A 27866-nucleotide genomic window follows, 5' to 3' on the forward strand; every position below is an offset into this window, starting at 1 on the left:
AAAATTAAAGAATTCCTAAGCAAAAAATCTTTATGCAATGGAAAGCTTTCAAAATTTCTAAGTTAAAAACATAGGAAAAAAAATTTCTAATTAAAAAAAATAATTTTCTCTCTTTTTTTAAACATGAATATTTTTGAAAATGTTTTCTAAAACAAATTGAATAACCCTTTTAAAGCATTAAGTAATTTAAATTAATGCTTTTTCAGTTAGTCAATTAAACTTTTCATTTCGATACTTGGCTTCCAGGCAGTGGCGAGGCACTAGGCCTTCTTGGTTATTGGAGCAACAATCACTTTCTAGACAAAGCCGCATAAAGAAATTTGATGTTTAATTTTTTGTTGAAAATGCCAAGTCTAATTTTAATTTTTAAGTTAAACAAGTTTTTGGAACCCAATAGAGGTTCCTTCCTACAGGGTTAGTCAAGTATTTTCTAGGCACATAGGCTTTTGATATTTTTCTGATTTGATTTTGGTGAAACCTATAGTACTAGTTTAATCCTCTATAATTTTTAAAAGCAGAAATATTTGAACCGTTAGACTTTCTCAATCTTTCTATTTCTTCTTTTAATTTTTCATTTTCAAGTTTCAGTTTATCAAAATCCTCTATTAGACATGATTTTGCCAAAATTCTTTTTGTTTCTAGAATTTCATTTTCTAATTTGGTATTTTTATTTTCTAATTTATACATGGATTTTGCCATAGCCTTAATACCAAAGTAAAGTTGATCAGGAGGTAAGAGGCATACCTCACTTACCATATCAGCCTTGAAGCCTGATTCTCCCCCTGCTTTGCTGCATTCATCTGAGGTTGCTCCCCCTTCATCGATGCTGAGTTCTGATGTACTTTGCCCTTCATAGCTTGCCATCAGTGCTATCCCAACATATTCTTGATTCTCGGACTCAGATGATGAAGTGTCGTCCCAAGTGGCTTTTAGGTTCTTGTGCTTCTTGGGTATCTTGAGCTTGTCCTTCTTGAGTTCTGGGCAATCTTCTTTTAAGTGTCCTTTTTGACACTGGTAGCAATGAACCCTTCTTCTATTTCTTTGATTTTTCTTATTCTGCATTTCTTTAAACTTATTAGATCTAAAGAACTTTTTGAAATTTCTTACCATATACACTTCCTGATCCTCTTCTGAGTCTGACTCGGGTTCATCCTTCTTGGTTGCGTTTTGTGCCATTATTTGACTTGATTCCTTAGTTGTCCCTTTACACCTGGTTTTATGTAATTCAAGAGTGGAAAACAATTCTTCTAAGGTACTTACCTCCAGGTCCTTTGAAATGTAATAGGCGTCGATGATTGACGTCCATTCTGGAGTTCTAGGAAACGCATTGAGTGCGTAGCGTATGGTGTCCCGGTTTGTTACCGTTTCACCGAGGTTCTCGAGACCAGTAATCAATTCTTTTACCTTCGCGTGTAGATTGACTACCTTCTCACCTTTTTCCAGATGAATGTTCGTCAGTTTGTTTCGGAGGATGTCTCTTCTAGCCAGTTTTACTTCGGATGTCCCTTCGTGGAGTTCCAGGAACTTCTCCCAGAGTTCTTTGGCCGACGAGTAGCTTTCGATGCGGTTGACTTCTTGAGGCGGCAACACTCTCAGCAGGTGATATTCCGGACGGTTGTTCGCTACGGAATCACTCTACTCCTTCTTTGTCCACTGGCTCTCTTCTTTTTCTTCTCCATTCTGATTCGTCGGAGCTACAAAGTCATACTTTATAATTAACTGAATTTCGAAATAAGGTTTTAGGAATACCTCCATACGATGCTTCCAGTGTGCGAAGTCCCCTTCGAATTTTGGTGGAACGATGCTTGGTCTGGCAATCTCGTTGCTTCGATCGACGGTTAGTCCTCCTGAAGCGCCTTGCTCTGATACCACTTGTTGGTCACTTTGGAGGTCGGCAAGAGGGGAGGGGTGAATTGCCCTACAAAAATTAAACAGCCTTTCTCAGATTTTCAACTAATTAACAAACACTTGAAATCATAAAAAGAAGAGACTAATTAAAGAAATCAAACACAGAGGGTTTACTTGGTTTGCAATCAGAGGATTGCTAATCCAAGGAAAAGACGGCGCACTATTTGATGGTCTCCTCTGGGCAGAGTAGCCTCTTACAGCGTTGACAGCACAAATAGAAAAGTAAAGCACAAAGAAATTGATTACAAGTTAATTGAATAATCTGTGCAAATCAGTGCTATATTTATAGCACTGATCGGGGCGCCCTGAAGGGTCCGGGCGCCCTGAAGGGTCCAGGCGCCCTGGGGGGATAAAATTTTATCCCCTAACGTTCAGATCGAGTCAAAACTCGATCTGGTTAAAATCCACTTCTGAGTGCCTGGAATGGTTCCGGGCGCCTGGACCGCTTAAGTCAACCCAGTTGACTTTTTGTGGTCCAGTTCCACTACTCCGGTTCAGCTCGTCTTGGTCCGGGTCTTTTGTTCCGGCTCAACTAGCTTGGGTGATCTCGGCCATCCGGAATAGGGCTCACCCGAACCCAAGTTCCGACCTTCTCCTCGAGCAGCCTTCCTTCCCGATTTCTCGTCCGTCGAACGTCGCGTACGTTCTTCTTGTCTGCCGGTGTACTCTTCCACGGTCACCTCGTCCCTCAGACGCACCGAGCCCATTGGCTCTCTCCCGTGCCGTCCTTCTCACTAGCCGTGTCTTCCGCTCGACTTCCTGTGTTCCTAAACTCCTGTACCCTTAGACACAAGGGTTAGACAAAATAGGACCTAACTTAACTCTTTTGATCACATCAAAACACCTTGGGGTTCCAACACGTGCAACTCTGCATGATCGTGCCACCCTAGGCAGAGAAGAAGACTTGCACACCCGTGCACCCCTGCACGGCCGTGCCTCAGGAGACAGAGCCCAGGGGCTACACGGTCGTCCGACCCTGCACGGCCGTGCAACCACACCAGAATCGGAGAAGGGCACGACCATGCCACCCTTACACGGCCCTGCCGCCGCGGCCAAACCCTAGGCTATAAAAGGGTATTAACCCTTTTTGCCAAGGGGGGAGGCGAGCCGTCAGGGAGAAAGGGATCTTGGAGCAATTCTATGCCGTTTTGGCTCGCCGTTCAGCGAACTTCCACCACCACATTGACTCCAGAAGCAGAGAGTTGGATCCGAAGGCCACTCTTCGACATCCGATAAGCATATTCCCTCTTACTTGCTGAGAATTATATGTTTGTCCATACTATGTTTTCGGATATTTCTCTAGCATTCATGGAGTAGATCCCTTGTTCTGGGATTAGGGAGTAGTCTTGGTACGGATTGATGTAAAACTCGTATTGTGTTTATACTTGTTGGATGAACTTTCATGCTTTGTTTCAATTGCTTTTGATTGTGAAGAACTTGTTAGCCTCGTAGAGGATTGCCTTTAGATCGTATACCCGAGGGGCCCTAGTGACAGGGATAACTCATTCACGGGCATCTAGGATAGTTCCTTGAGAGGAAAGGCAAATTCTCCCCAAGGGAGCGAGAGACCAGGCTTAGCTTTCCTCACTATTCTTAACTTGCTAGTTAGAGTCATGTCCTCAAGATTTGCCGAGGTACCCTAGTGACAGGGGTAAACCGTGACAGGACTTCTTTGGGCATTACCCTATTCTAGCGCTTAAGAATATCCGCATTAGCTTTCGGTAATAACATGAATAAGGACAGCGAGAGTAGGATAAAATGAGACACATCAATACTACCATGACGAAACCGACCCCCTAGAACTCCTCATCACCAAATGAATATTTCGTTCTTGTGACTCTTGATTCTCTCTCTTAACCTTTCTTTTTTCCTTAGCTTATTCAAAGACCATTGGTAGTCTAGCTAACCCTAAATGAACGATTGCTAGTGCTTATAGCCAGTCCCTGTGGGATCGATATTTTTATTACCGACGACGAATCCGTGCACTTTCTGAAGCGTAACAAGTTTTTGGCACTCTTGTCGGGGACTGCGTCCATAACACTAGCTAAGTCATATTGGATTAGACTAGGCTTTGTTTTCTTTATTCTCTGCATGTATAAAAAAATTCTACTAATAATAAAATATTTTCACTCTTCTTCCTTACTGCATTCATTTTTTTTTATTTCTTGCTGTCATATTTTCTATCTTGTTCTCTTTTCTTTTGCATGCGTAGAGCTAACCTTTCAGGACAGCTGCTACCATTTGATCCAAAGATTGACAGGACCTTTCTGAGGAGAAGGAATTTACAGAAAGCTTTCCAAGCAGCAAAAGAATCCTCAGGAATGGCTGATAAACTGCTGAAAGATTATGTGGCACCATATGCACGAGGGGTCCGATCCAGTATCACCCGACCACCCATCGATGCTAACAACTTTGAGATCAAGCCTGCAGTAATCCACATGGTCCAACAAAATCAATTCGGAGGAGAACCACACGAAGACCCGAATCATCATCTAGAGCTGTTTTATGAAATCTGTGGCACGATAAAGGTGAATGAGGTTCCTCCAGAATCGGTGAGATTGCTTCTTTTCGGATTTTCTCTGAAAGAAAGGGCCAAGCAGTGGTTGAATTCTCTACCAGCAGATAGCATATCATCTTGGGAGCAATGTGAGCAGAAATTCTTAGACAAGTTCTACCCTTCAAGCAAGACTGCCCACATGAGGAACCTGATTGCCAGCTTCAAGAAGATAGACTCAGAATCCCTATTCGAAGCCTGAGATCGATTCAAGAGCATGCTGAGACAGTGCCCCCATCATGGCCTTGAGAAGTGGCTGGTTCTACACACCTTCTACAATGGAATAAATTATCACACGAAGGTATCATTGGATTCTGCGGTAGGAGGAGCACTGATGAACAAAAGTCTTGATGAAGCTGAAGAGATAATAGAGAATGTGGCACTAAACCACCATCAGTAGGCATCTGAAAGATCTAGTGGTGCTTTCTCAGGAAATCAGATGAAGGTGTCAGGGAAATTCGAGGTGGATGCATTCACACTCATGTCTACGAAGCTGGACGCCCTAACTAAGAAATTTGAAGTTATGGGTAGCAACACAGCTAATGCAATAGTTTGTGCTTGTGACATCTGCAGAAGTGCGGACCATGCTCAAGACACTTGCCTCCTTGGGCCAATGCAGGCACAAATAAACCAGCTTGAGCAATGTGATGCAATAACAGGCTACAATCAGAGGCAAAACAATCCGTACTCCAACACATACAACCCTGGATGGAGGAACCACCCCAACTTTTTATACTGAAATAATCAGGACCAGGGGCCAGCACATCAAACCTACCAACCTGGACAACAGACTCATCAACAGCAGCAACCTACACACCTGTCTAGGATTGAAAAGATGCTTCAGGAAGCACTCTCGGAGCAAAAGGAGATGAGAAGCGAGATCAAACAACTGACTCAGAGTCTAGAGAACTCAGAAAAATACCAGAAGATGCAAGACATCCAGATAGCCCAGATAGCTCAGTCCGTCTCGAGAGCACAGGGTACATTCCCATGGAAACCATATTTAAATCCGGTGGAACATTGCAATCGCATTGAACTATGGAGCGGACGTACTGTGGGAAACCCCCAAATCATGACTCAGATGGAGCTTGACTCAGAAAAGGAACCCATTCCCCTAATGCCCAATCAAATGCAAAACAAGGATGGAGAAGTGGTTACTAAAAAAATTGAAGAAGCTCTTCAGACTACTCCACAAAATCGCACGATTCCTTTTCCTTAGAAGCTTATAGCATCCCAATAGGATGAAGAGTTCCACCGATTTTTGAAAAAAGTCAAAGAGATTTGCATTGAAGTACTATTATTAGATGCGTTGCACCAGATGCCGAAGTTCACAGAATTTTTAAAGGGAATCTTATCCAATAGAAGGCAGAAGGGCACCTTCGAGACTGTAGCACTGACAGAGAATTGCAGCGCCCTCCTTATGGCGAATCTCCACCCAAGCTTCAGGACCCAGGAAGTTTCTCCATACCGTACAAAATTGGTTCTGAACTTATACCAAGAGTTTTCTGTGACTTGGGAGCCAGTGTCAGCCTGCTCTCGTACTCTTTATGCAAGAAGCTGGGTTTCCAGAACATTAAATTGACCACGATGGCATTGCAACTAGCTGACCATTCATGCAGGTACCCGATGGGAATAGTGGAGGATGTGCCAGTTGAAGTAGGTGGATGCATAGTTCCTATAGATTTCATTATCTTGGACATGGAGGAAGATCCCAAGATACCGATCATCCTTGGAAGACCATTCCTTGCCACGGCTGGAGCCATCATCGATGTAAAAAGCCATAAGTTATCCTTGGAGATCGGCAAGGGAAAGATTGAATTTGATTTGTCCAATTCTTCCATATGCAACCCCTCTTCTCAGGAAAATTCTCACAAAATCAGCATATACAAAGAAGGGGAGTACGATTTCTATGAGAGTTCCTCTCCAGCAAGCAAATACATCTGTCCTACACGAGCGAAACTGAAGGCGCAGGTTGGAACATCAACCCTAGAAGGAGAGCCGTCCTCCAACGAGTTCAGCTCACACTGACTGAAACGGGGTCGAGCTATAGACCTAAAACAAGCGCTTCTTGGGAGGCAACCCTAGGGTTTTCTTTTCATTTCGATTTAATGTCTCGTCATCCATTTTATTTCCTTTTATTTCTTTAAGTAGATTCGGTCGAGTAGCATTACTTAATTCGTGTTCATTTCCAGGATGTGCATAATCTCCAAGAGCTGACCGTGAGCATTTCATGGGTGTGGAGGCATCAGAGAACCCAAAACAATAGAGGACGAGTCATCCCCCGCTTAAAGGAGGTGGCCGTGCGACACAATCGTGCGGAGCTTGCAGAGAAGCAGAAGCCACTGGCCGTGCACCCTTGCACGACTGTGTGGCTAGTGTAGAGAAGAGAAGGAAAGTAGTCATGCCATTTGGCACGGCCTTGCAGGAGAGTCCAGAGAGGAGGAAGCCCTGGGCCATACCATTCGGCACGGTCGTGAGAGCTCGGTCGAGGGGAGGAAAGAAGAGGTCGTGCCATTTGGCACGGCTGTGCAATCTGATCTAACCCGACCATGTCTATAAGACACGGTCATGCCCCATCCCGTGCGGCGCCACCTACTCCCTCCAAGAAACCCTAGCCTCTACCTTCTTCTCTCTCAAAACCCTTCCCCTTCCCAATACACCTCATCTAACCCTAATTTCTCCCTCTAGAGTCCACTTTTCCTTAGATCTACATCTAGATCTAACATATTCCCAAGCCAAAACTTTGGAAAAAGAATCTAATCCCCTATTCCTCCTCTCCCCTACTCCTATCCTCAAGGACTTATCTCCACGGAATTCTAAGCTCACCATGTCGTAGATCTTGAAGAGACTTCATCGAGGAAGTGGTGGATCTGGAGAAGGAGATGCACAAGGAGGTGACAAAGGCAAAGGGAAAGCTTCATCATCAAAAGGCAAAGGGAAGAGGGTAGCACGTGCCAAAAGTAACAAAAATATATTTAATATTGTTTTTAGAAATCAAGATCAAAAAGCTAGATATGATAACCTTGTCGCTAGGAAAATTGTATGCACGAAATATATGGATCTCGCCACTATGGATATGCTAGGAATTAGGGATGTATTGATTGGATGATTAGTTCTTTAGATTGGAATGATATAATGTACTGTCATGCACCGACTTACCCTCGTCTAGTCCTTGAATTTTTGAGTTCGCTTGATGTTAAATATTCATCTAAAGAGGACTACATAGGGATCATAACTTTTAGGATGATGAACAAAGAAGTTCGGTGGACTTTTAATGATTTTAATGATTGTTTTGGTCCTAATGGAGGTGCCAGAGGATTTGATAGTGGGATTAGATGGAATGAATTTTGGAGGTCGATAACCGGATCAAATGACCCTTATGAACCCTCTAGAGCCAAGACATCCCGCATGCAAAACCCGACCTTTAGATACATGCACCGAGTGATGAAAAAAAAAATCTTTGGTCAAGGAGATAGTGACAGGGTGATTAAAAAGATTGAACTATATTCTCTTTGGGAAATGTTGAAGAAAGTTGATTTTGATTCCGAATTCTATTTCCTGCAAATCTTAGTAAGGGCAGCTAGGGCATCTTCGGGGACAATTATGTTTGGTGGATTGATTACTCCAATAGCACATAATTTAGGTTGTGAGCTTGATGGACTAGAGGTTATTCATGGCAATGACAAGATCGACATCGATTCTTGTCTTGCAATGAAGATGATTTGTCGAGATGAGAATGAGTTTGCCTTTCCTAGGGACTTTGGATTTCCTCTACCCCTTCCTTATCCCGAGCGCACTTCAGTTCGCAATCCCGAGAATTGGTTGATCACGGATCCAGTTTCCAAGGATGTTCCCTCTGTAGGACCGTTGCGGCCGGCTTAGAAGGGGGTTGTTGGATAGCCCTATAAAATAAAAACAAACAACCCTTCCTCGAACTCTTTAAGCTAACACTTGCATAATAAATAGAGAAAATAAATAAAATATTAAAAGACGAGGCACAAGATATTTACTTGGTTACAGCCGATGTGATTGTTAATCCAAGGAAGATTAAGCACTAAAACTCCTTCAGGCGGAGAAACCTCTTACATCATTGAAGCACAGAAAACAGAAGCTCAACTACAACTAGAAGTGCACAAGCATTGGAATTACAAGTAATGAGTTCGTTGAAAAACTTCTGGACCAAGGCTATATTTATAGCCTTGGTTGGGGCGCCCCGAAGGGTTCCGAGGGCCCTGGGGGATAAAACTTTATCCCCAACATTCAGATCGTGTTTGACGCGATCTGGTCAATTTTCAAGGTCCGGGCGCCCGGAGCCATTCCGGGCGCCCCGGGCTGTTCCATGCGCCCGAAGCACTATAGTCAACAGGAGTTGAATTTTCTCCGTCGGGACCTTCTCTCCGGTTCAGTCCGCTTCGGTCCGATTCTTCTACTCCGGATCCTCTCGCTTGGGTGATCTCTGCCATCTGGAAAAGGGCTCGCCCGAACCCAAGTTTTGGTCTTCTTGAGCAGGCTTCCCTCTGGCTTCTCGTCCCTCGGAATCACCGTGTGCTTCCTTCTCATCCACCAGCGTACTCATCCGCAGTCTTCGTCCCTCAGTCGCACCCCATGCCGACCTTCTTGCTAGCTGCATCTCTTTCTCCCCGAGCAATCTTCCGCTTCGGCTTTTGTCCCTCGGAACCACCGCACGCTTCCTTCTCGTCCGTCGGTGTACTCTTTCGTAGCACCTCGTCCCTCGGATGCACCACGTGCCATCCTTCTCGCTAGCTGCGTCTTCCGCTCGAGTACCTGTGCTCCTAAGCTCCTGCACACTTAAACACAAGGTTAGAAACACACAGGACCTAACTTAACTTGTTGATCACACCAAAACAACCTTGGGATTCCAACAATTTCCCCCTTTTTTGATGTGATCAACCCAAGTTAAGCTAAGGTCAAAATAGACATGAAAGTTAAACAATTGATATTGCAATAACGTGCAACAAGATAGAAAAATTAAATTTCAAAAAATTTCTACCTCCCCCTAGACTTATACTTTCTTCTCCCCCTTTGATCACATAAAAAATGGGGTACAAAAAGAATCTAAGGGTTGACACTTAGAAAAATTATGAAAGTCTATTTCAATGATTTTCAGGAAAAAAAAATATTTCCAAGTCAAGGAAAAATTTCTAAGTCAAAAATAACTTTTGAAAAAGTTTCTAAGTTTTCGCCATCAAAATTTTTTTTTCTAAGTCCAAAACATTATGCAAGGAAATTTAAGAGAATTGATAACATTAAAAGAAATTTTCTATGCATTTATTTGTTTATATATTTTATTCTTTATGTTTTATCAGAAAGTTTTAAATTTTCATTTTAATATATCATAACTTCTTAAATCACACTTTTTCAGATTTAAAGCAACAAATTGTATCATGTTAATTTCTATTAATAGTTTGTCGAGATACTTTAATCGACAGGCTATTTCTTTTAACTTTATAGACTTTACTTCACAAAATTCTTTCGATAACATAATTTGTAATTCAAAAAAATATTCGAAGAAAATTTTCGGCAATATTTCTAACTTGCAAAATTATTTTATCAAAATATTTTATAATTCGTAAGAATCTTTCGTCAAAACATTTTGCAATTCGAAGAATTCTTTTGATAATATAATTTGTAATTCAAAAGAATATTCGAAGAAAATTTTCGGCAATATTTCTAACTTGTAAAATTCTTTTATCAAAATATTTTGTAATTCATAAGAATCTTTCATTGAAACATTTTGCAATTTGAAGAATTCTTTTGATAATATTTCTAATTTGCATAATTCTTTCAAAAAAATGTTTTGTAATTCACAAAAGTCTTTCGGCAAAATTTCTAACTTGCAAAATTCTTTTGTCAAAATATTTTTTAATTTGCAAAATTCTTTCAAAATGATTGGTAAACCGAAACACTCTTTCGATAATTCAATTTTTAAATCGAAAAAATCTTCAGGCAACTTTTCTATTGAATTAACCAGTTGTTCAAAGGGTAGAGGCCATACCTTACTTACCTCGTCGGCCGTTGGTTCTCCCCCTGTTGAATTACTTTCTTCCAAATACTCTCCCCCTTTCTTGATGCTCATCTCGGATGAGCTTTCTTCATCTGTAGGTGGGTCTTCCGCTATGATTGCTGTCTCGGCAATTTCTTCGATCTTGGACTGTTCTGTCGATGGCTTGGTGTCTGTTGAGTCGTCGGCTTCCAAAGGTTCTTCGTAGAGCTTCAAGAACTTTTCCCAAAGTTCTTTTGCGCATTTGTATTTACCGATTCTGTCGAGATCTTCATTTGGTATTACGATTAGAAGATGAAATTATGCCCGACCGTTTGCCATTGACTCATCACATTGCTTCTTATTCCAAAGGTGTAGATCGAGTTCTTCTCCATTTGTTGTCTTTGGTGCTTCATAACCACATTTCAATATTAAAGAAATACCAAAATCTAAATTCAAATATACCCTCCATTTGTTTCTTCCAGGAAGAAAACTCCCCCTCGAATGCTGGTGGGTAGTCGCTAGCTCCGACCATTGTTTTGTTGCTTCAGATGACGGTTAGTCCTTCTTGAAGTGTCTCGACTCTGATACCACTTGTAGGGCTGTTGCGGCCGGCTTAGAAGGGGGTTGGTGGATAGCCCTATAAAATAAAAACAAATAACCCTTCCTCGAACTCTTTAAGCTAACACTTGCATAATAAACAGAGCAAATAAATAAAACATTAAAAGGCGAGGCACAAGATATTTACTTGGTTACAACCGATGTGATTGTTAATCCAAGGAAGATTAAGCACTAAAACTCTTTTAGGTGGAGAAGCCTCTTACAGCGTTGAAGCACAGAAAACAGAAGCTCAACTACAACTAGAAGTGCACAAGCGTTGGAATTACAAGTAATGAGTTCGTTGAAAAACTTCTGAACCAAGGCTATATTTATAGCCTTGGTCGGGGTGCCCCAAAGGGTTCCGAGTGCCCTGGGGGGGATAAAACTTTATCCCCAACGTTCAGATCGTGTTTGACGCGATCTGGTCGATTTTCAAGGTTCGGGCACCCGGACCCATTCCGAGCGCCCCGGGCTATTCTGGGCGCCCGGAGCACTATAGTCAACAGGAGTTGACTTTTCTCCATCGGGACCTTCGCTCCGGTTCAGTCCGCTTTGGTCCGATTTTTCTACTCCGGATCAGCTCGCTTGGGTGATCTCTGCCATCCGGAAAAGGACTCACCCGAACTCAAGTTTTGGTCTTCTCGAGCAGGCTTCCCTCCGGCTTCTCGTCCCTCGGAATCACCGCGTGCTTCCTTCTCGTCCACCAGTGTACTCATCCGCAGTCTTCGTCCCTCAGTCGCACCCCGTGCCGACCTTCTCGCTAGCTGCGTCTCTTGCTCCCCGAGCAATCTTCCGCTCCGGCTTTCGTCCCTCGGAACCACCGCACACTTCCTTCTCGTCCGTCGGTGTACTCTTCCGCAGCACCTCATCCCTCGGACGCACCGCGTGCCGTCCTTCTCACTAGCTGCGTCTTCCGCTCGAGTATCTGTGCTCCTAAGCTCCTACACACTTAGACACAAGGTTAGAAACACACAGGACCTAACTTAACTTGTTGATCACACCAAAACAACCTTGGGGTTCCAACACCCTCCACTGCAGACGACATTGATTACCACCATGAGCCTTCGTCATCAGGTTTCCCGCAACCTTCCAGACATCAGGAATCTCCTAGGTACTCTTTTGCCTATGGCACAGGACCCTCTAGTTTTGATTTTTTTGACTTCCGTACCTCCTTAGAATCCCTTCACGAGAAGCACAATGCCCAACAATAGTTGTTGGAGGGTCGCTTCAAGCTTTTTGACGACCAATTTAGGGAGGTGCAAGATCATTTTTAGTTCACTAGAGACTTCCATAGTCAGGTGACGGGGTTCGTACAGGATTATGAGGTGGACCAGGAGAGAATGAGGAACTTTATGGATGATATGGATATCACTCGACAACAAGTAGACACTTTATATCAATATCATCAATACATAGGTCATCTCCCTAGTTTTCCTAGATTTCCCCCCAGGCCACATCAAGGACCTCCTTATCCCCCACCTCCGCCACCATATTGATTTCATCGGGGCGATGAAATGTCTAAGTCTGGGGGGGGGGGTGTTGTTGCACAACCTGAGTCTGGTTGAGAGTCTTTCTTTTGTTTTTGCATATTTTATTTGCTTTCTTTTATTTATTTAGTTAGTTTTATCTATTTGCCTTTTATTTGTTTCTGTTTGTACATTATTTGCATTTTCTTATATGTGGCATATTTGAGAACATCAACCGTCTACTTTTTCGGCCACTTGTCCAATAGCAAAATGTCTAGCATTTTCTTAGTTCATGAGTGGTCCAGATTGTGTTAGTATGTTTAGTGTATCTCCTTTCTCTATCTTTAGTAGTATGAAATAAGCTAAGTATTGTACGGAGTCTGGTATAAGTTTTTGGCCTAACCTTAAGGACTTATTTTCACTACACTTAAGTACTTAAGCTTGAATGGTAGACATACTTTTGAAATAGTTATAATTCATCCAAATTGTTTAGTACTTGTGTTCCCATGGCGATTCCTTATTTACATTTTGGTTACTGGATAACCTCGGATCATGGAAGCTCGTTCGAAAAAATCTAAATCCCAACATATGCATCGCATGTGTAATAAGTGCTATATATATAATAATAATAATAATAATAATAATAATAATAATAAGGGATAAAAAAAAGTTATCGTGAGTGAAAACTAACAATTCACCCCATTAAGACCGAGTTAGGTTACCGGGGAAATGAATGTTACATTTCTCTTGATTTCGAGAAGTACCCTTTGAGACCTTGTATAATTTAAGGAAAACGAACCAAGTGTGTGGCAGGTAAGTGCCTATCACCGGGAACATTAGGAACTCAATTGTATGACGACTTAATTAGGACAGAGAATGGAAACTTGAAGAGCTTGAGCTACTTACTGCACCGAGCACAGAGGACTTATATTTAGGCCATACTTAGGTTACTCCACAGTCATGCTTATCAGTGAAACTAGTTGATAGAGTTAGGCGAATGTACTAAGGATTATGAAACACTGTAGGATTTCATGAACATAGTGTTGGTGCGGTTAGCACTAACGCTCTAACTCAGGTTTTGATGAATGACAAATTAGGTTAAGATAGATTTGTTGTTGTCTAAACACTCTGATCGAGTGTGCGGGCGAAGTCCAGACAGGTCAACGGGCTGACCGGATGTCTGGCACGAAACCCAGCTAGGTCAACGGGCCGACCAGATAGCTGGCGAGAAGTCCAAGCGGGTCGACGGGCTGACCAGACGCTTGGCACGAAGTCCAGCTAGGTCGACAAGCTGACCGGATAGCTGGCGAGAAGTCCAAACGGGTCGAAAGCCTGATCGAACGTCTGGCAGGTGAGTAAAGGTAAGTCACTGGAAGGGAGTGACTGTGAGGACGCATTCCCGGGAAGGGAACTTAGGCGCCGATCCGACTTAGAACCATTTCGGAACTCTAAGTCGAGATCTTGACTAGATTCCGGTCTCAGAAAGACGGAATCTAAGTCATACTCTAAACTGTGCTAACACTTTGTTTTGCAAGATATACATTGCCTCGGGCTAACCTTGTCTTGCAGGAAAAGGAGCTTCTGGAGAAAGGGGGTCCGAGCGCTCGGAAGGGATCCGGGCGCCCGGAGGCAAGTTTTATCCAAGACGCGGCGTGGAGCTCGTTGGTTGGGACTGCTACGTCACACCAGGGCACCCGGAAGCGATCCAAGCGCCCCGAGCATCCTATAAAAGGAGGGTCAAAGGCGGAGCTCAAGACACAACTCAGAATTGACGATCTGCTCTCCTGTGCTCTTGCGACGTTGCGACGGTACTCCGACAAAGCTCTGTTCCTTTCTATTGTTTTATATTTGTTGGTATTTTCTTTCTATCAATTTCTGTACTTTAATCTTGTAATTCTATTTTCGAATTGATAGTGATTGCCCATCGAAAGCACCCTCGTGTGCGGGCCTTAGAGTAGGAGTCCCCAAAGGCTCCGAACCAAGTAAATCCTTGTGTTCTCTTTGGCTTATTCTTTCTTTTCCGTTGTGCTTACTCGCCTTCAAATGTTTTTCGATATTCACTCCCCCTCTATCGATTCTTCACGATCCAACACATAGTTTGTGGCATTTTTCTTGAGGAAAAGCAAAGGTTCAAGTCTGGGGGTGTGATGTGCGCAAATATTATGATCTTTTACGCATGCTTTAGAGCACATTCACTTGACCTATGCACATATGTTCTTCACATGATCACATCTTTTATCTTGTGTTCATTATATCTATTGTTTTGTTCGGATATCTGCTCTTTGTTTGGTTTTATGTTGACAGGGAAGATTTTTGGAGCTTGAACGGAGAGTATCGATGCACCAGAACCAACCAGGCAACACGGCCGTGCAACCCTGTGTTAACTAGAGCCCTAGAGCCAATCATTTGATGATTGTATTTTGGAGTTGTTGTATCATATTCTATATAAATAAAGGCATTTGGTTTTTGGTTATTATACTTACTTGTATTGGTGCCGAATAAACTAGGTATAATAACGTCCTTGAGTAGAAGGTTCTTACCTATATCAATCGATTGGTTGTATCGATAGTGAGATGATATAGGGAACACTACTCTAAATCATTCATAGTCGAGTATTAACATTCAGGGACAATGTTAATGCAATAAGACTAGCATGTAGGTCAACTCGATGACTTGATCTCACAAGTCATGGATATAGAGATATCAAGTTGACACATGAGTATGCATTGGAGAATGTATACTAAATGACCCGCCATGAGAAAGTATCATGGATCGTTATATGAGTGTCATATACTTTCTCATGTGGCTATTAGTATGACTACTAGTCCTTGGACCTGAAGTCACCATGGATCCCTACATAAGGAGTTATGTACTTTGGTTTCGTCAAACGTCACCCGTAACTGGGTGGACTATAAAGGCGATTACTGGGTATGTAACAAATTATGCGGAGGGATGTGAGTGATGTAGATGAGATCTATCCCTCCTATATGACGGGAGAGACATCGATATTCTTGATAGAGTGAGACCACGAAGTGCATGGCCATGCCCAAATGAGTCAATATAGGATATTGAGCTCATTTGATTTAGTGAGTCTACTTGGAGTTCAAGATTTAGATTGATTAGAGGATGACATGGTCTATGCCTCATATTGATCAATCTAGATGTCTAGGATAGAAGGACACTTGTCATATTTTGTGAGGAGTCATAATTAGTAGTCACAAGGTGATGTTGGATCTCAACATTCTTGTAACTTGGGTAGTAATGATGTATTGCTAGATACCGCTCATTACTTATGCTTCTAAATGAGTTTAGGGGTATTGCCAACGTTACAAGAACCTATTGGGTCACACACAAAGAACAAGTGGATGGAGATTAGGTTCATATAATGAACCAAGAAGATTAGATTCATTTGATAAATCAAATTGGATTAAGAGTAATCCTAATTGGGCTAATTGAGTTGGACTCAAGTTGATTCATGTATTCAATGAGTCTAATTTAGATTATGACTCATTAAATTAACTTAATTTAATGAATTAGATTCATTATATTAAGTTGGCTTGAATCAAATGGTTAGATTAGATCAACCATGGAAGAGATTTGGTCAAGTTTGACTTGACTTGAGAGGAAGAGGAAGAGTCAAGTTTGACTTGACTAATTGCCACATCATTAGTGAGATGGCAAGATGTGGACCAATGATGATGCTCCACATCATCATGGTGTGCCACCTCATGGAGGTTACAAGCCTCCTTTCCCATTAATGTGGCCGGTCACATTAAATGAGTGGGAGTTACTCATGTGGCCGGCCACACAAGAGAATGAATGAGAATGAATTTTCATTCAAGACTCTCATTCACTCCATCTTCTTCCTCTAGCCATTCTCTTCTCCCTCTCCTCTTCTCTTGGCCGAGAGTTTGCAAGGGAAGAAATAAGGTGAGTGTTTTGAGTTTAAAGAAGAAAGGTAGAGTGATTGTCACAAAGAAGAAGAAGAAGAGTGTTCTTGAGATTCATTCTTTTTCCTCATTTCCTATCTTCTTTTCCCAAACTCATCCGAGAGCACCAAGAAGTGCTATCACACTTGTGGTGTTCTCTTCTCCATCCTTGAGTGTTAGAGAACACTTCTTGTTCGTGTGTATACTTCTAGAGGAGTATCTATTTTGATACTCTCGAGATCCGGCACCTTGGAAGAGCGAGATTCGCGAAGGGCGCGCTTCAAAGGTATAACCTTTTCTTCATGTAGATCTAGAAGTAGATCTAAGTAGAAACTCGTACATGTAATTTTTGAAATCAATCCTTCGCACGAGATCCAATGGCATGGGTGATTCAGGGTTTCCGCGACGTGAAAAAGCGGTTTTCGCGGTCCGAAAAACCCAACACCCTGCACGGTCGTGTGGCCAAACAGGAGAGGAAGAGTACACGGTCATGCCATCTTGCACGACCGTGTGACCAAAACAGTAACTAGTCAGCACACGGCCGTGCTATTGGTCCTTTTGGAGGCCGACAAGTGGGGAGGGGTGAATTGCCCAACCAAAATTAAACAGTCTTTCTCGGATTTTCAACTAATTAACAAATATTTGTAATCTTAAAAAGAAGAGACTAATTAAAGAAATCAGACATAGAGGGTTTACTTGGTTTGCAATTAGAGGATTGCTAATCCAAGGAAAAGACGGCGCACTATCTGATGATCTCCTCTGGGCGGAGTAGCCTCTTACAGCGTTGACAGCACAAATAGAAAAGTAAAGCACAGAGAAATTGATTACAAGTTAATTGAATAATCTGTGCAAATCTGTGATATATTTATAGCATTGATCGGGGTGCCTAAAGGGTTCGGGCACCCTAGGGGGATAAAATTTTATCCCCCAACGTTTAGATCGAGTCAAAACTCAATCTGGTCAAAATCCACTTCCGGGCGCCCGGACGGTCCGGGGGCCCGGAATGGATCCGGGCGCCTGGACCACTTAAGTCAACCCAATTGACTTTTTATGGTCCGGTTCCACTGCTCCGGTTCAGCTCGGCCATCCGGAATAGGGCTCACCCGAACCCAAGTTCCGGCCTTCTCCTCGAGCAGCCTTCCTTCCCGATTTCTTGTTCCTCGAACGTCGTGTACGTTCTTCTCGTCCGCTGGTGTACTCTTCCGCGGTCACCTCGTCCCTCGGACGCACCGAGCCCGTCGACTCTCTCTCGTGCCGTCCTTCTCGCTAGTCGCGTCTTCCGCTAGACTTCCTGTGTTCCTAAGCTCCTGTACACTTAGACACAAGGGTAAGACAAAACAGGACCTAACTTAACTTGTTTGATCACATAAAACACCTTGGGGTTCCAACAATCTCCCCCTTTTTGATGTGAGTGTTGGGTTTTTCGGGCCGCGAAAATCGCTTTTCGCGTCGCGGAAACCCCGAATCACCCAAAGCCGTAGATCCGTGCAAGGAAAAACCGAATGAAATACAAGTACGAGTTTCAAAAACTTTAGATCTACTCCTAGATCTATATGCTAAGAATTTTACCCTTGAAGCGTGCCCTCGCAAATCCCGCTCGTCCAACGGTACGCCGGATCTCGAGAGTGTCAACGTAGACACTCCTCTAATGATATCCACACGAACAAGGAGTGCTCTCTAGCACTCAAGGATGGAGAAGAGAGCCCCAAGTGTGCTAGCACTTTCTAGAGCTCTCGGCTAGAATTTGAAAAAGGGAGAAAAGAGAGAAAAACAAGAAGACTCTCACATACTCAACTAGTAGTATCCTCTTCTTGTGTCCTTCACACTCTCTTATCTTTTCTTGGATGAAACTCAACACCTTCTCACCTTCCAAAACCCCACGGAAACAGCAAGAGGGAGAGGAGGAGGAAGCAAGGAGGAAGAAGAATGAATTGAATGCACCATAATGCCACACAACCAAAACCTCCACCACTAATGTGGCCGGCCACATTAAAACCAAGGGGAGAGTGTAACCCCCATGAGGTGGCATGTCTCATGAGGTGGAGGTGATGTGGCAAGGATGAGTCATCCTTATGATGTGGCAATACATCAAGTCAAACTTGATGTTTCAACTTCTACTTGGTCAAGTCAAACTTGACCAATTGTCTTCCTTGTTGAGTTAAATCCAACCTTTGATTCAAGTCAATTTTAATTTAATGAATCTCAATTCATTAATATAAATTGACTCAATGAATCAAATTTAAATTAGACTCATTCAACAATTGAATCTAATTGAGTCTAACTCAATAAGTCTAATTTGAATCCAATCTTTGGTGCATCATATGAACCTAATCCAATTGGTTCATCATATGAACCTAATCTCCATCCACTTATTCTTTGTGTGTGGCCCAATAGGTTCTTGTAACGTTGACAATGTTTCTAAACTCCTTTAGAAACATAAGCAATGAGCGGCATCTAGCAATACATCATTGCTACCCAAGTTACAAGAATGTTGAGATCCAACATCACCTTGTGACTACTAATTGTGACTCCTCACAATAAGTGACATTGTCCTTCTATCCTAGACATCTAGATTGATCAATGTGAGGCATAGACCGTGTCATCCTCTAATCAATCTAAATCTTGAACTCCAAGTAGACTCACTCGATCAAATGAGCTCAACATCTCATGTTGACTCATTTGGGCATGGCCATGCACTCAGTGGTCTCACTCTATCAAGAATATTGATGTCGCTCCCGTCATATGGGAGGGATAGATCCCATCTACATCACTCACATCCCTCTGCATAATTTGTTACATACCCGGTAATCGCCTTTATAGTCCACCCAGTTACGGGTGACGTTTGACGAAACCAAAGTACATAACTCCTTATGTAGGGATCCATGGTGCTTCAGGTCTAAGGACTAATAGTCATACTAATAGCCACATGAGAAAGTATATGACACTCATATAACGATCCATGATACTTTCTCATGGCGGGTCATTCAGTATACATTCTCCAATGCATACCCATGTGTCAACTTGATATCTCCATATCCATGACTTGTGAGATCAAGTCATCGAGTTGACCTACATGCTAGTCTTATTGCATTAACATTGTCCCTGAATGTTAATACTCGACTAGGAATGATTTAGAGTAGTGTTCCCTATATCATCTCACTATCGGTTCAACTAGCCGATTGATATAGGTGAGAACCATCTACTCAAGGACATTATTATACTTAGTTTATTTGGCACCAATACAAGTAAGTATAATAACCAAAATCCAAATACCTTTATTTATATAGAATATGATACAATAAGTCCAAAATACAATCATCAAATGATTGGCTCTAGGGCTCTAGCTAACAATCTCCCACTAGCACTAGTGCCAATCAGTGTAGGCTCTAAGCCCAAATGACCTAGTGTGACCATCATGCTTCTTCTGTGCCAAAACCTTGGTCAAGGGATCTGCGATGTTAGCCTCTGTAGGTACTCTGTAAATCTTCACATCTCCTCTCTCGATGATCTCTCGAATGAGATGGAAGCGCCGTAGTATGTGTTTGGTCCGGTGGTGTGAGCGAGGTTCCTTCGCCTGTGCTATAGCTCCATTGTTGTCACAATAGAGCTCAATGGGGTTAGCAATGCTAGGAACCACCCCAAGTTCAGTGATGAACTTGCGGATCCAAACTGCCTCCTTTGCTGCCTCTGATGCAGCAATGTACTCGGCTTCTATTGTAGAATCAGCTACTGTATCCTGCTTCCAACTCTTCCAGCTGACAACACCACCATTAATGCAAAATACGAACCCCGACTGCGATCTATAGTCATCCTGGTCGGTCTGGAAGCTAGCATCACTGTAACCCTTTACAGCTAGCTCATCATCGCCTCCATATATCAAGAAATATTCTTTAGTCCTTCTTAAGTACTTAAGAATATTCTTGACCGCTATCCAGTGACTTTCACCTGGATCTGACTGGTATCTGCTCGTCATGCTCAAAGCATACGAGACATCAGGTCGAGTACATAGCATGGCGTACATGATAGATCCTATGGCTGAGGCATAAGGGATCTGATCCATGCGGTCTCTCTCCTCTCTAGACGAGAGACCTTGAGTCTTCGAAAGACTCACGCCATGTGACATCGGCAGAAATCCCTTCTTGGAGTTCTGCATGGCAAACCGTAGGAGTACCTTGTCAATGTATGTACTCTGACTTAGGCCAAGCAATCTCTTAGATCTATCTCTATAGATCTGTATCCCTAGAATGCGGGATGCCTCACCTAAGTCCTTCATTGAGAAGCAACTCCTTAGCCAGGTCTTGACAGACTGAAGCATAGGGATGTCCTTCCCAATGAGTAGTATGTCATCCACATACAATATGAGGAAGTCAACTATATCCCCTACAACCTTCTTGTAGACACAAGGTTCATCTTCGTTCTTGATGAAACCAAACTGTTGATTGCATCATCGAATCGAAGATTCCACCCAGAAGCTTGCTTTAGTCCATAAATGGACCTATGCAGCTTACATACTCTAGTATGTTGTGGATCTACAAAACCCTCGGGTTGTGTCATGTACACATCCTCGGGCAGGTTTCAGAAAAGCGGTTTTGACATCCATCTACCATATCTCATAGTCATGGTAGGTTGCAAGCATGATTCGAATGGACTTAAACATCGCTACTGGAGAAAAGGTTTCATTATAGTCAATACCATGAATCTGCTTGAAACCTTTAGCTACCAAGCGACCCTTATAGATAAGTCCATCCATGTCAGTCTTTCTCTTAAAGACCCACTTGCACCCAATGGGTTTTACCCCTTCAGGTGGATCAACCAAAGTCTATACTTGGTTGGTGTACATGGATTCCATTTCGGATCTCATGGCCTCTAGCCATTTCTCGGAATCTGGTCTCTGATAGGTGGTAGGCTCATCCTCTATGAGCACAACGTCATCATGCTCAGACAAGAGAAATGAGTATCTCTCAGGCTGACGACGCACCCTATCAGACCTGCGAAGAGGTATGTCTACTTGAGTTGGTTGTTGTTCCTCAACTCCTTGTGGAACATCATCCACAACACTTTGTGGTTCCAGTTCAACTTCCATCGAGGCTTCAGTGCTAGTATTCACATCTTGAACTTCTTCAAGATCGAACGTGCTCCCACTAGTCTTTCTAGAAACAAAGTCCATTTCTAGAAAGACCCCAGTCTTTGCCACAACTACCTTGTGCTGACTGGGAATGTAGAAGTAATATCCCTTAGTTTCCTTGGGATATCCAATGAAATAGCACTTGTCAGATTTGAGTCCTAATTTGTCTGAGACTTGACGTCTAACGTAAGCCTCACAACCCCAAATTCTCATGAAAGACACCTGGGCATCTCTCCCAGTCCATATCCTATATGGTGTCTTTATCACGGCCTTGGATGGAACTCGGTTGAGAATGAAAGCTGCCGTGTCTAGAGCATAGCCCCAAAGGTATGTCGGAAGATCTGTGTGACTCATCATAGATCGTACCATATCTAATAGGGTATGATTCCTCCTTTCGGATACACCATTCCACTGTGGTGTTCCAGGAGGAGTGAGTTGGGATAAAATCCCACACTCAGCTAAATAGTCACAAAACTCATGGCTTAAGTATTCACCACCTCGATCTGATCGAAGTATTTTAATACTCTTGCCAAGCTGGTTCTGTACTTCATTCTTGAATTCTTTGAACTTTTCAAAGGATTCAGACTTATGTGTCATCAAGTACACATAACCATATCTACTGAAGTCATCAGTAAATATGATGAAGTATCTATAACCACCTCTAGCAACGACATTGAAAGGGCCACATACATCACTATGTATGAGTCCTAACAAATCAGTCGCTCTCTCGCTGTGCCCACTAAAGGGAGTCTTGGTCATCTTGCCTCGTAGGCATGACTCGCATATCTCATATGATTCAAAATCAAATGAGTCCAGCAAACCATCCTTATGGAGCTGGGATAAGCGCTTGTCATTTATATGACCTAAGCGACAGTGCCAGAGATAGGTGTGGTTCATATCGTTCGATTTGAACCTCTTGGTACTAACGTTATAGATAGAGCTCTCAAGGTCTAGAATATAGAGTCCGTTCATCAGAGGTGCACTACAATAGAACATATCGTTTAAATAGACAGAACAACATTTGTTCTTTATTATAAACGAGAATCCTTTCTTGTCCAAACAAGAAACTGATATAATTTTCTTAGTCAATGCAGGCACATAACAACAATCGTCTAACTCTAGTATAAGCCAGAGGGCAGAGATAAAATAAGTTCAGCAGCCCGTGCTTCATTGCCTACTCGTAGGTCTATCTCGCCCTTTGTCAATGCTCTGCTATTTCTCAGTGCTTGTACATTAGTACTGTTGGAGTGTATACTGAAAGCCTAAGCTTTGTAAACATTCATTATGAATAAAGAATCATATTTGGTCAAATTGTCTACATTTAGTTGTAGTTGTTCAATTAATTTATACTGTAGATAACATAGTATGCAGAAGATGATGTTACCAGTACCTTATAAATTATAAACAGTAGCTCACGACCAAAATGGAAAGGAACAAACCATTAGAAGGTCGTAGTGTAATTAGGTATCAGTTTATCTTGACTGTATAATTACACTAGTACACTTAGAGTGTATTGAGTAGGACCATTTGAGGTCGTTTCTTTTATACTGACTTTATAAAGAAACAAAGACCTCGGTTATTATGGAAGTGTGTGCTCTTAATCCTAATATAATAACAAGCACATATATTTGATATTTATTTCTTTAATTTATCAGTGGGTGAGATTTAGTTCGATGAATCAATAAGCCCGATAAGTTGGGAAATGGTATCACTTATAGTGTGTGTTGTTGATTATAGAAGGAAACTGTGTCCTAGAGATACTAGGTTGATAATGTCCCCAAGAGGAGCTCATAAGGATTGTCATGTTAAACCCTGCAGGTGGACTTAATTAGTCCGACATGACGATAAGGTTGAGTGGTACTACTCTTGGACTAAGATATTAATTAAATGAGTTGTCAGTAACTCACTTAATTAGTGGACATTCGATATTTTAAACACAGGGAGACTAACACACTCATAATAAGAAGGAGCCCAAAAATGTAATTTGGGATTGGTGCGGTAGTTCAATAATAGTTCTCTAGTGGAATGAATTATTATTGATAAAATTAAGTTGTGTGTTCGGGGCGAACACGGGATGCTTAATTTTATCGGGAGACCAAAACCAATTCCTCCTCTCGGTCCCTATCGTAGCATCTTATTTATAGAGTACTATACCCACCTATACCCACCTTCTATACCCACCAATAGGGGGCCGGCCAAGCTAGCTTGGGAACCAATTGGGGTGGTCGGCCCTAGCTTGAACCCAAGCTAGAGGGGCCGTCCAAATTAAATTAAAAAAGAATTTTAATTTTAATTTTTATTATGTGGAAGATATAATTTATTAAATAGAATTAAAATTAAAATATCTCTCTTATAAAAGATCTACAAAAGATTAAAGAAAGAGATCTCTTTCCTTATTTGTAGATTGGTGAGATATTTTATTTTCTCTTTAAAAATTATTCACATGTTGTAAAATTAAAATTATAGAAATTTCCTTTTATCAACCATGAAGAGATTTTTAAAGAGAAATTTTAATTTTAAAAATTTCCGGAAACAAATTAGGAAGTTTTAATTGTTGATTAAAACTTGTCTAATTTATCTCTTTTAATGTGGTCGACCATTAGAGATTAAATTGGGAAATTTTATTTTATTTTTCTCAATTAAATCATGTCAAGGAAATTAAGGAAATTTTATTGTAATTAAATTTCCTAATTTTCCTAGGCCAAAGAATATAAAAGAAGGGGTGAGGGTGCCTTCACAAAAAACAACCTCTATTATTTTCTCTCCCTCTTTTATTCCTTGGAGTGGCCGGCCATCCTCTTCTTCTCTTCCTCTTTGTGGTGGCCGAAACTCTCAAAGGCTTGGAGCTCTTGTGGCGGCCGGATACTACTTGGAGAAGAAGAAGAAGAAGAAGGAGAGAAAGCTAGGATCTCTTGGAGCTTGGTTGGTGTTTTGTTCTTCATCCTTGGTAAAGCTTTTTGTGGCCGAACCTAGCTAGGAGGAGAAGAAGGTGGTTGGTGGTTTCTCATCTCGGAAGATCGTTGCCCACACAACGTCCGAGGTTAGAAGAGGAATACGGTAGAAGATCAAGAGGTTTTTCTAAAAGGTATAACTAGTAGTTTTTCCTTTTCCGCATCATACTAGTTATTTATGGAAATAATACCAAATACAAGAGGCTAACGTTCTAGTATTTCGAATATGTTTTTTCGATGTTGTGTTCTTTTGTTTTATTTTTCCTTGTGATTTGATTGTTCTTTTCGGTTAACCTAAAGTTATTTTAGGAAATTAAATATTAGCTTTCTATAAAAGGTTTTGTCTAGTCGGTGGTGGTTGCTCCCATATCCAAGAAGGCCATGTGCCTCGCCACGTCAGTACTGGGAACCAATTATGGAAATTAATATTTAATGGAATTAATAACTTAAGGTGATTTGGGTCGAACGTGTTAAGTTCCGCAGGAGACCCAAGTCAAAACCTAAAAGAACGAATAGATTAAGTTTTGGATTAAACGTGTTAAGTTCCGCAGGCGATCCAAAATTTAATTTAAAAGAACACATGGTAGTTAGGAAAAGGTTCAGACCTTTGTACAGTGGAACCTCTAGGTTTTCCGAGTAGCAACCAACAAGTACAAATGTGTGAAGCACATCCGGTATCTAATACCCACGACGAAGAAATAGAGAGGTTGACTTCTATAACATTTATACCTGAAGTAGAAATCTTATTTCTCTTCTTGTTAAGATCTTCCAGGTATCCTGTGAAGTTCCTCTTCCAGTGCCCTGCTTGTCCTTGATATAGGTGACAAAGATGTTCAACCATATCGTAAGCACCCATCAACTCATGTTGCTTCTGAAGCTCAGAGTTCATGGTCGCGAGCATAAGACAGGACACATCTAATGCGTCATCTTGATACTTCTTGTAAGCATCTCGGTCTGCTCGCGTGGTAGTGGCAGGAGGAGCCTCCGGAATGGGCTGCTCCAGAACGTACAGTTTACGTTCCTGAGTGAGAACTATTCTCAGGTTCCTGTACCAGTCCAGGAAATTTGCTCCGTTGAGCTTGTCCTTCTTAAGGACAGAACGCAGGGAGAAAGAGTTCGTATTCGACGTCATGGTTATCTACAACAGAAAATTTGCAGAAATAAATATCATATTCTTTTAAAACCATTTAATTAGGCCTTTAATTAAATGATGCCCCCATTGAATTCTATAATTCTTGTGGGACAAGATCCACATCATACTAACCCTTGAGTTAGCTTTGGCTAATACGCCCAAGATTTAGTATGATCGGTAGGTAACGATTACCAATTACATCTCTATGCAACTCTTGTTTATAAAATCAATATCCGCATTTATATTAAAACTCGAGTTAGCTTTGGCTAATACGCCCGAGAGTTAATATAGATGTGATTTTGACCTATCTTTTCCAACCGTTGGAAGAATGTCTATAGTTGACTCGATCTAACCGAGCAAGTAGGAATACTCAATCTAATTGAGTTTGTATTTACCCATGCGTTGATAGGTGGGACCAAGATTGTCCCTCCGTACCCTACCAAGATAATATGTATTGCTCTGCTTTGGCAGATTCAACAATACATGTGATCGAGGTAGTGATAGGTATCACGGCACGGTTAGGCATTTAGAGTTGGTTCGATCGAGATCTAATCTAATCGAAAAAGATGCATCTTGTGCACGACTTAGATCTAATCTAATCACAAGGGTGCATCATGTGCACGACTTAGATCTAATCTAATCGTAAGACACTAATTAATTAATTACTTATTAAACATACATCATATACATAAGCAATTAACTAATTAATCTATTTGTGATTTAGTCATGGCCCCACTATGATCTTCTCAAGCCAATGAGAAGATTGAATGGTCAACCTAGGGTCAACAGCTTCTCTAAGCTCCTCCCTTTGACCACCTTGTGTTGCTCGTGCCCGCCTCGGAACTCCGTCTCGTGTGGACCCTCCACCACTCTAATTTGTACATTACAATTTGAAACTCGAGTTACATTCGAGTCTAAATCTAATTTATAACCAGAATATATGAGAAAACACGCGCAAACACATAACGGCACGCAGGCCGTATTATGAATTACAACACAATCCAATCATATTGGGTTTTTGGGCCATGACTATCACAAAATTAATATATAATTCAAAATTATATATTTTCATAATTTTCTATAATTTTAAAAATTAATTTTTACAATTTTTACGAGTAAAATTTCCCGGCGGTTCCGTTTAGCGATTTCGGGCGCAATCGCGGAACGGATCCCCTTGCGGGGCCAGGGGCAGCGTCCCTACCCACGATCTAACCATCGCGAGGGTTCCTTTGCGATCCAACAGCGCCTAAACTCACTGTCCCAAAACGATTTGGATCGAGACATTGCCGTTTCGGAAAAATCTTCCCGGCAGGTTCGTTTTTAGTGATTTCGGGTGCAATCGCGGAGCAAATCCCCTTGCGGGGTTAGGGGCAGTACCCCTACCCACGATCTAACCATCATGAGTTGCTCTTATGGATTTGGGGCAAAACGAAGCCGTTTAAGGAAAAACTTCCCGGTAGCCGAAGCCTACAAGTGCTGAGATACTTGTGCTTCGCTTCTACGAAAAATTACCCATAAAAACATAAAAAACTAAATTTTACAGAAAATCACAGAAGGTTTAGTTTTCATAAAACCAAAAAATTAAACTCGTACAAGCCTTGCACGTGGCTCTGATACCACTGTTGGGTTTTTCGCGTCGCGAAAACCCCTAATCACCCAAAGCCGTAGATCCGTGCAAGGAAAAACCGAATGAAATACAAGTACGAGTTTCAAAAACTTTAGATCTACTCCTAGATCTATATGCTAAGAATTTTACCCTTGAAGCGTGCCCTCGCAAATCCCGCTCGTCCAATGGTACGCCGGATCTCGAGAGTGTCAACGTAGACACTCCTCTAATGATATCCACACGAACAAGGAGTGCTCTCTAGCACTCAAGGATGGAGAAGAGAGCCCCAAGTGTGCTAGCACTTTCTAGAGCTCTCGGATAGAATTTGAAAAAGGAAGAAAAGAGAGAAAAACAAGAAGACTCTCACATACTCAACTAGTAGTATCCTCTTCTTGTGTCCTTCACACTCTCTTATCTTTTCTTGGATGAAACTCAACACCTTCTCACCTTCCAAAACCCCACAGCAACAACAAGAGGGAGAGGAGGAGGAAGCAAGGAGGAAGAAGAATGAATTGAATGCACTATAATGCCACACAACCAAAACCTCCACCACTAATGTGGCCGGCCACATTAAAACCAAGGGGAGAGTGTAAC

The 27866-nt window shown here is 41.9% G+C and overlaps 1 protein-coding gene and 1 pseudogene across 1 annotated transcript; one reads left to right on the forward strand and one right to left on the reverse strand.

Annotated features, from left to right (window-relative positions):
* Positions 1-4636: 4636 nt before the first annotated feature.
* On the reverse strand, positions 4637-4708 carry LOC122022135 (annotated as a pseudogene).
* Positions 4709-5297: 589 nt separating this feature from the next.
* Positions 5298-6843, forward strand: LOC122019341. The gene is made up of 5 exons (XM_042576817.1): positions 5298-5615; positions 5781-5986; positions 6082-6232; positions 6323-6433; positions 6655-6843. Exons 1-5 carry the CDS (start codon positions 5298-5300, stop codon positions 6841-6843), a joined length of 975 nt encoding a protein of 324 aa, XP_042432751.1.
* The last annotated feature ends 21023 nt before the right edge of the window (positions 6844-27866 follow it).

This window comes from Zingiber officinale, chromosome 9A, assembly GCF_018446385.1.
Source record: "Zingiber officinale cultivar Zhangliang chromosome 9A, Zo_v1.1, whole genome shotgun sequence".
In the NCBI taxonomy this organism is placed as follows: domain Eukaryota; kingdom Viridiplantae; phylum Streptophyta; class Magnoliopsida; order Zingiberales; family Zingiberaceae; genus Zingiber; species Zingiber officinale.

Bases quoted from the DNA above. Each gene is read 5' to 3' on its own strand.
- LOC122019341 (XM_042576817.1), top strand. From the start codon at position 5,298: ATGCTTCAGGAAGCACTCTCGGAGCAAAAGGAGATGAGAAGCGAGATC. The intron at 5,616-5,780 runs GTTACTAAAAAA...GCGTTGCACCAG, and splicing joins AAAACAAGGATGGAGAAGTG to ATGCCGAAGTTCACAGAATT. The intron at 5,987-6,081 runs GTCAGCCTGCTC...CCATTCATGCAG, and splicing joins TCTGTGACTTGGGAGCCAGT to GTACCCGATGGGAATAGTGG.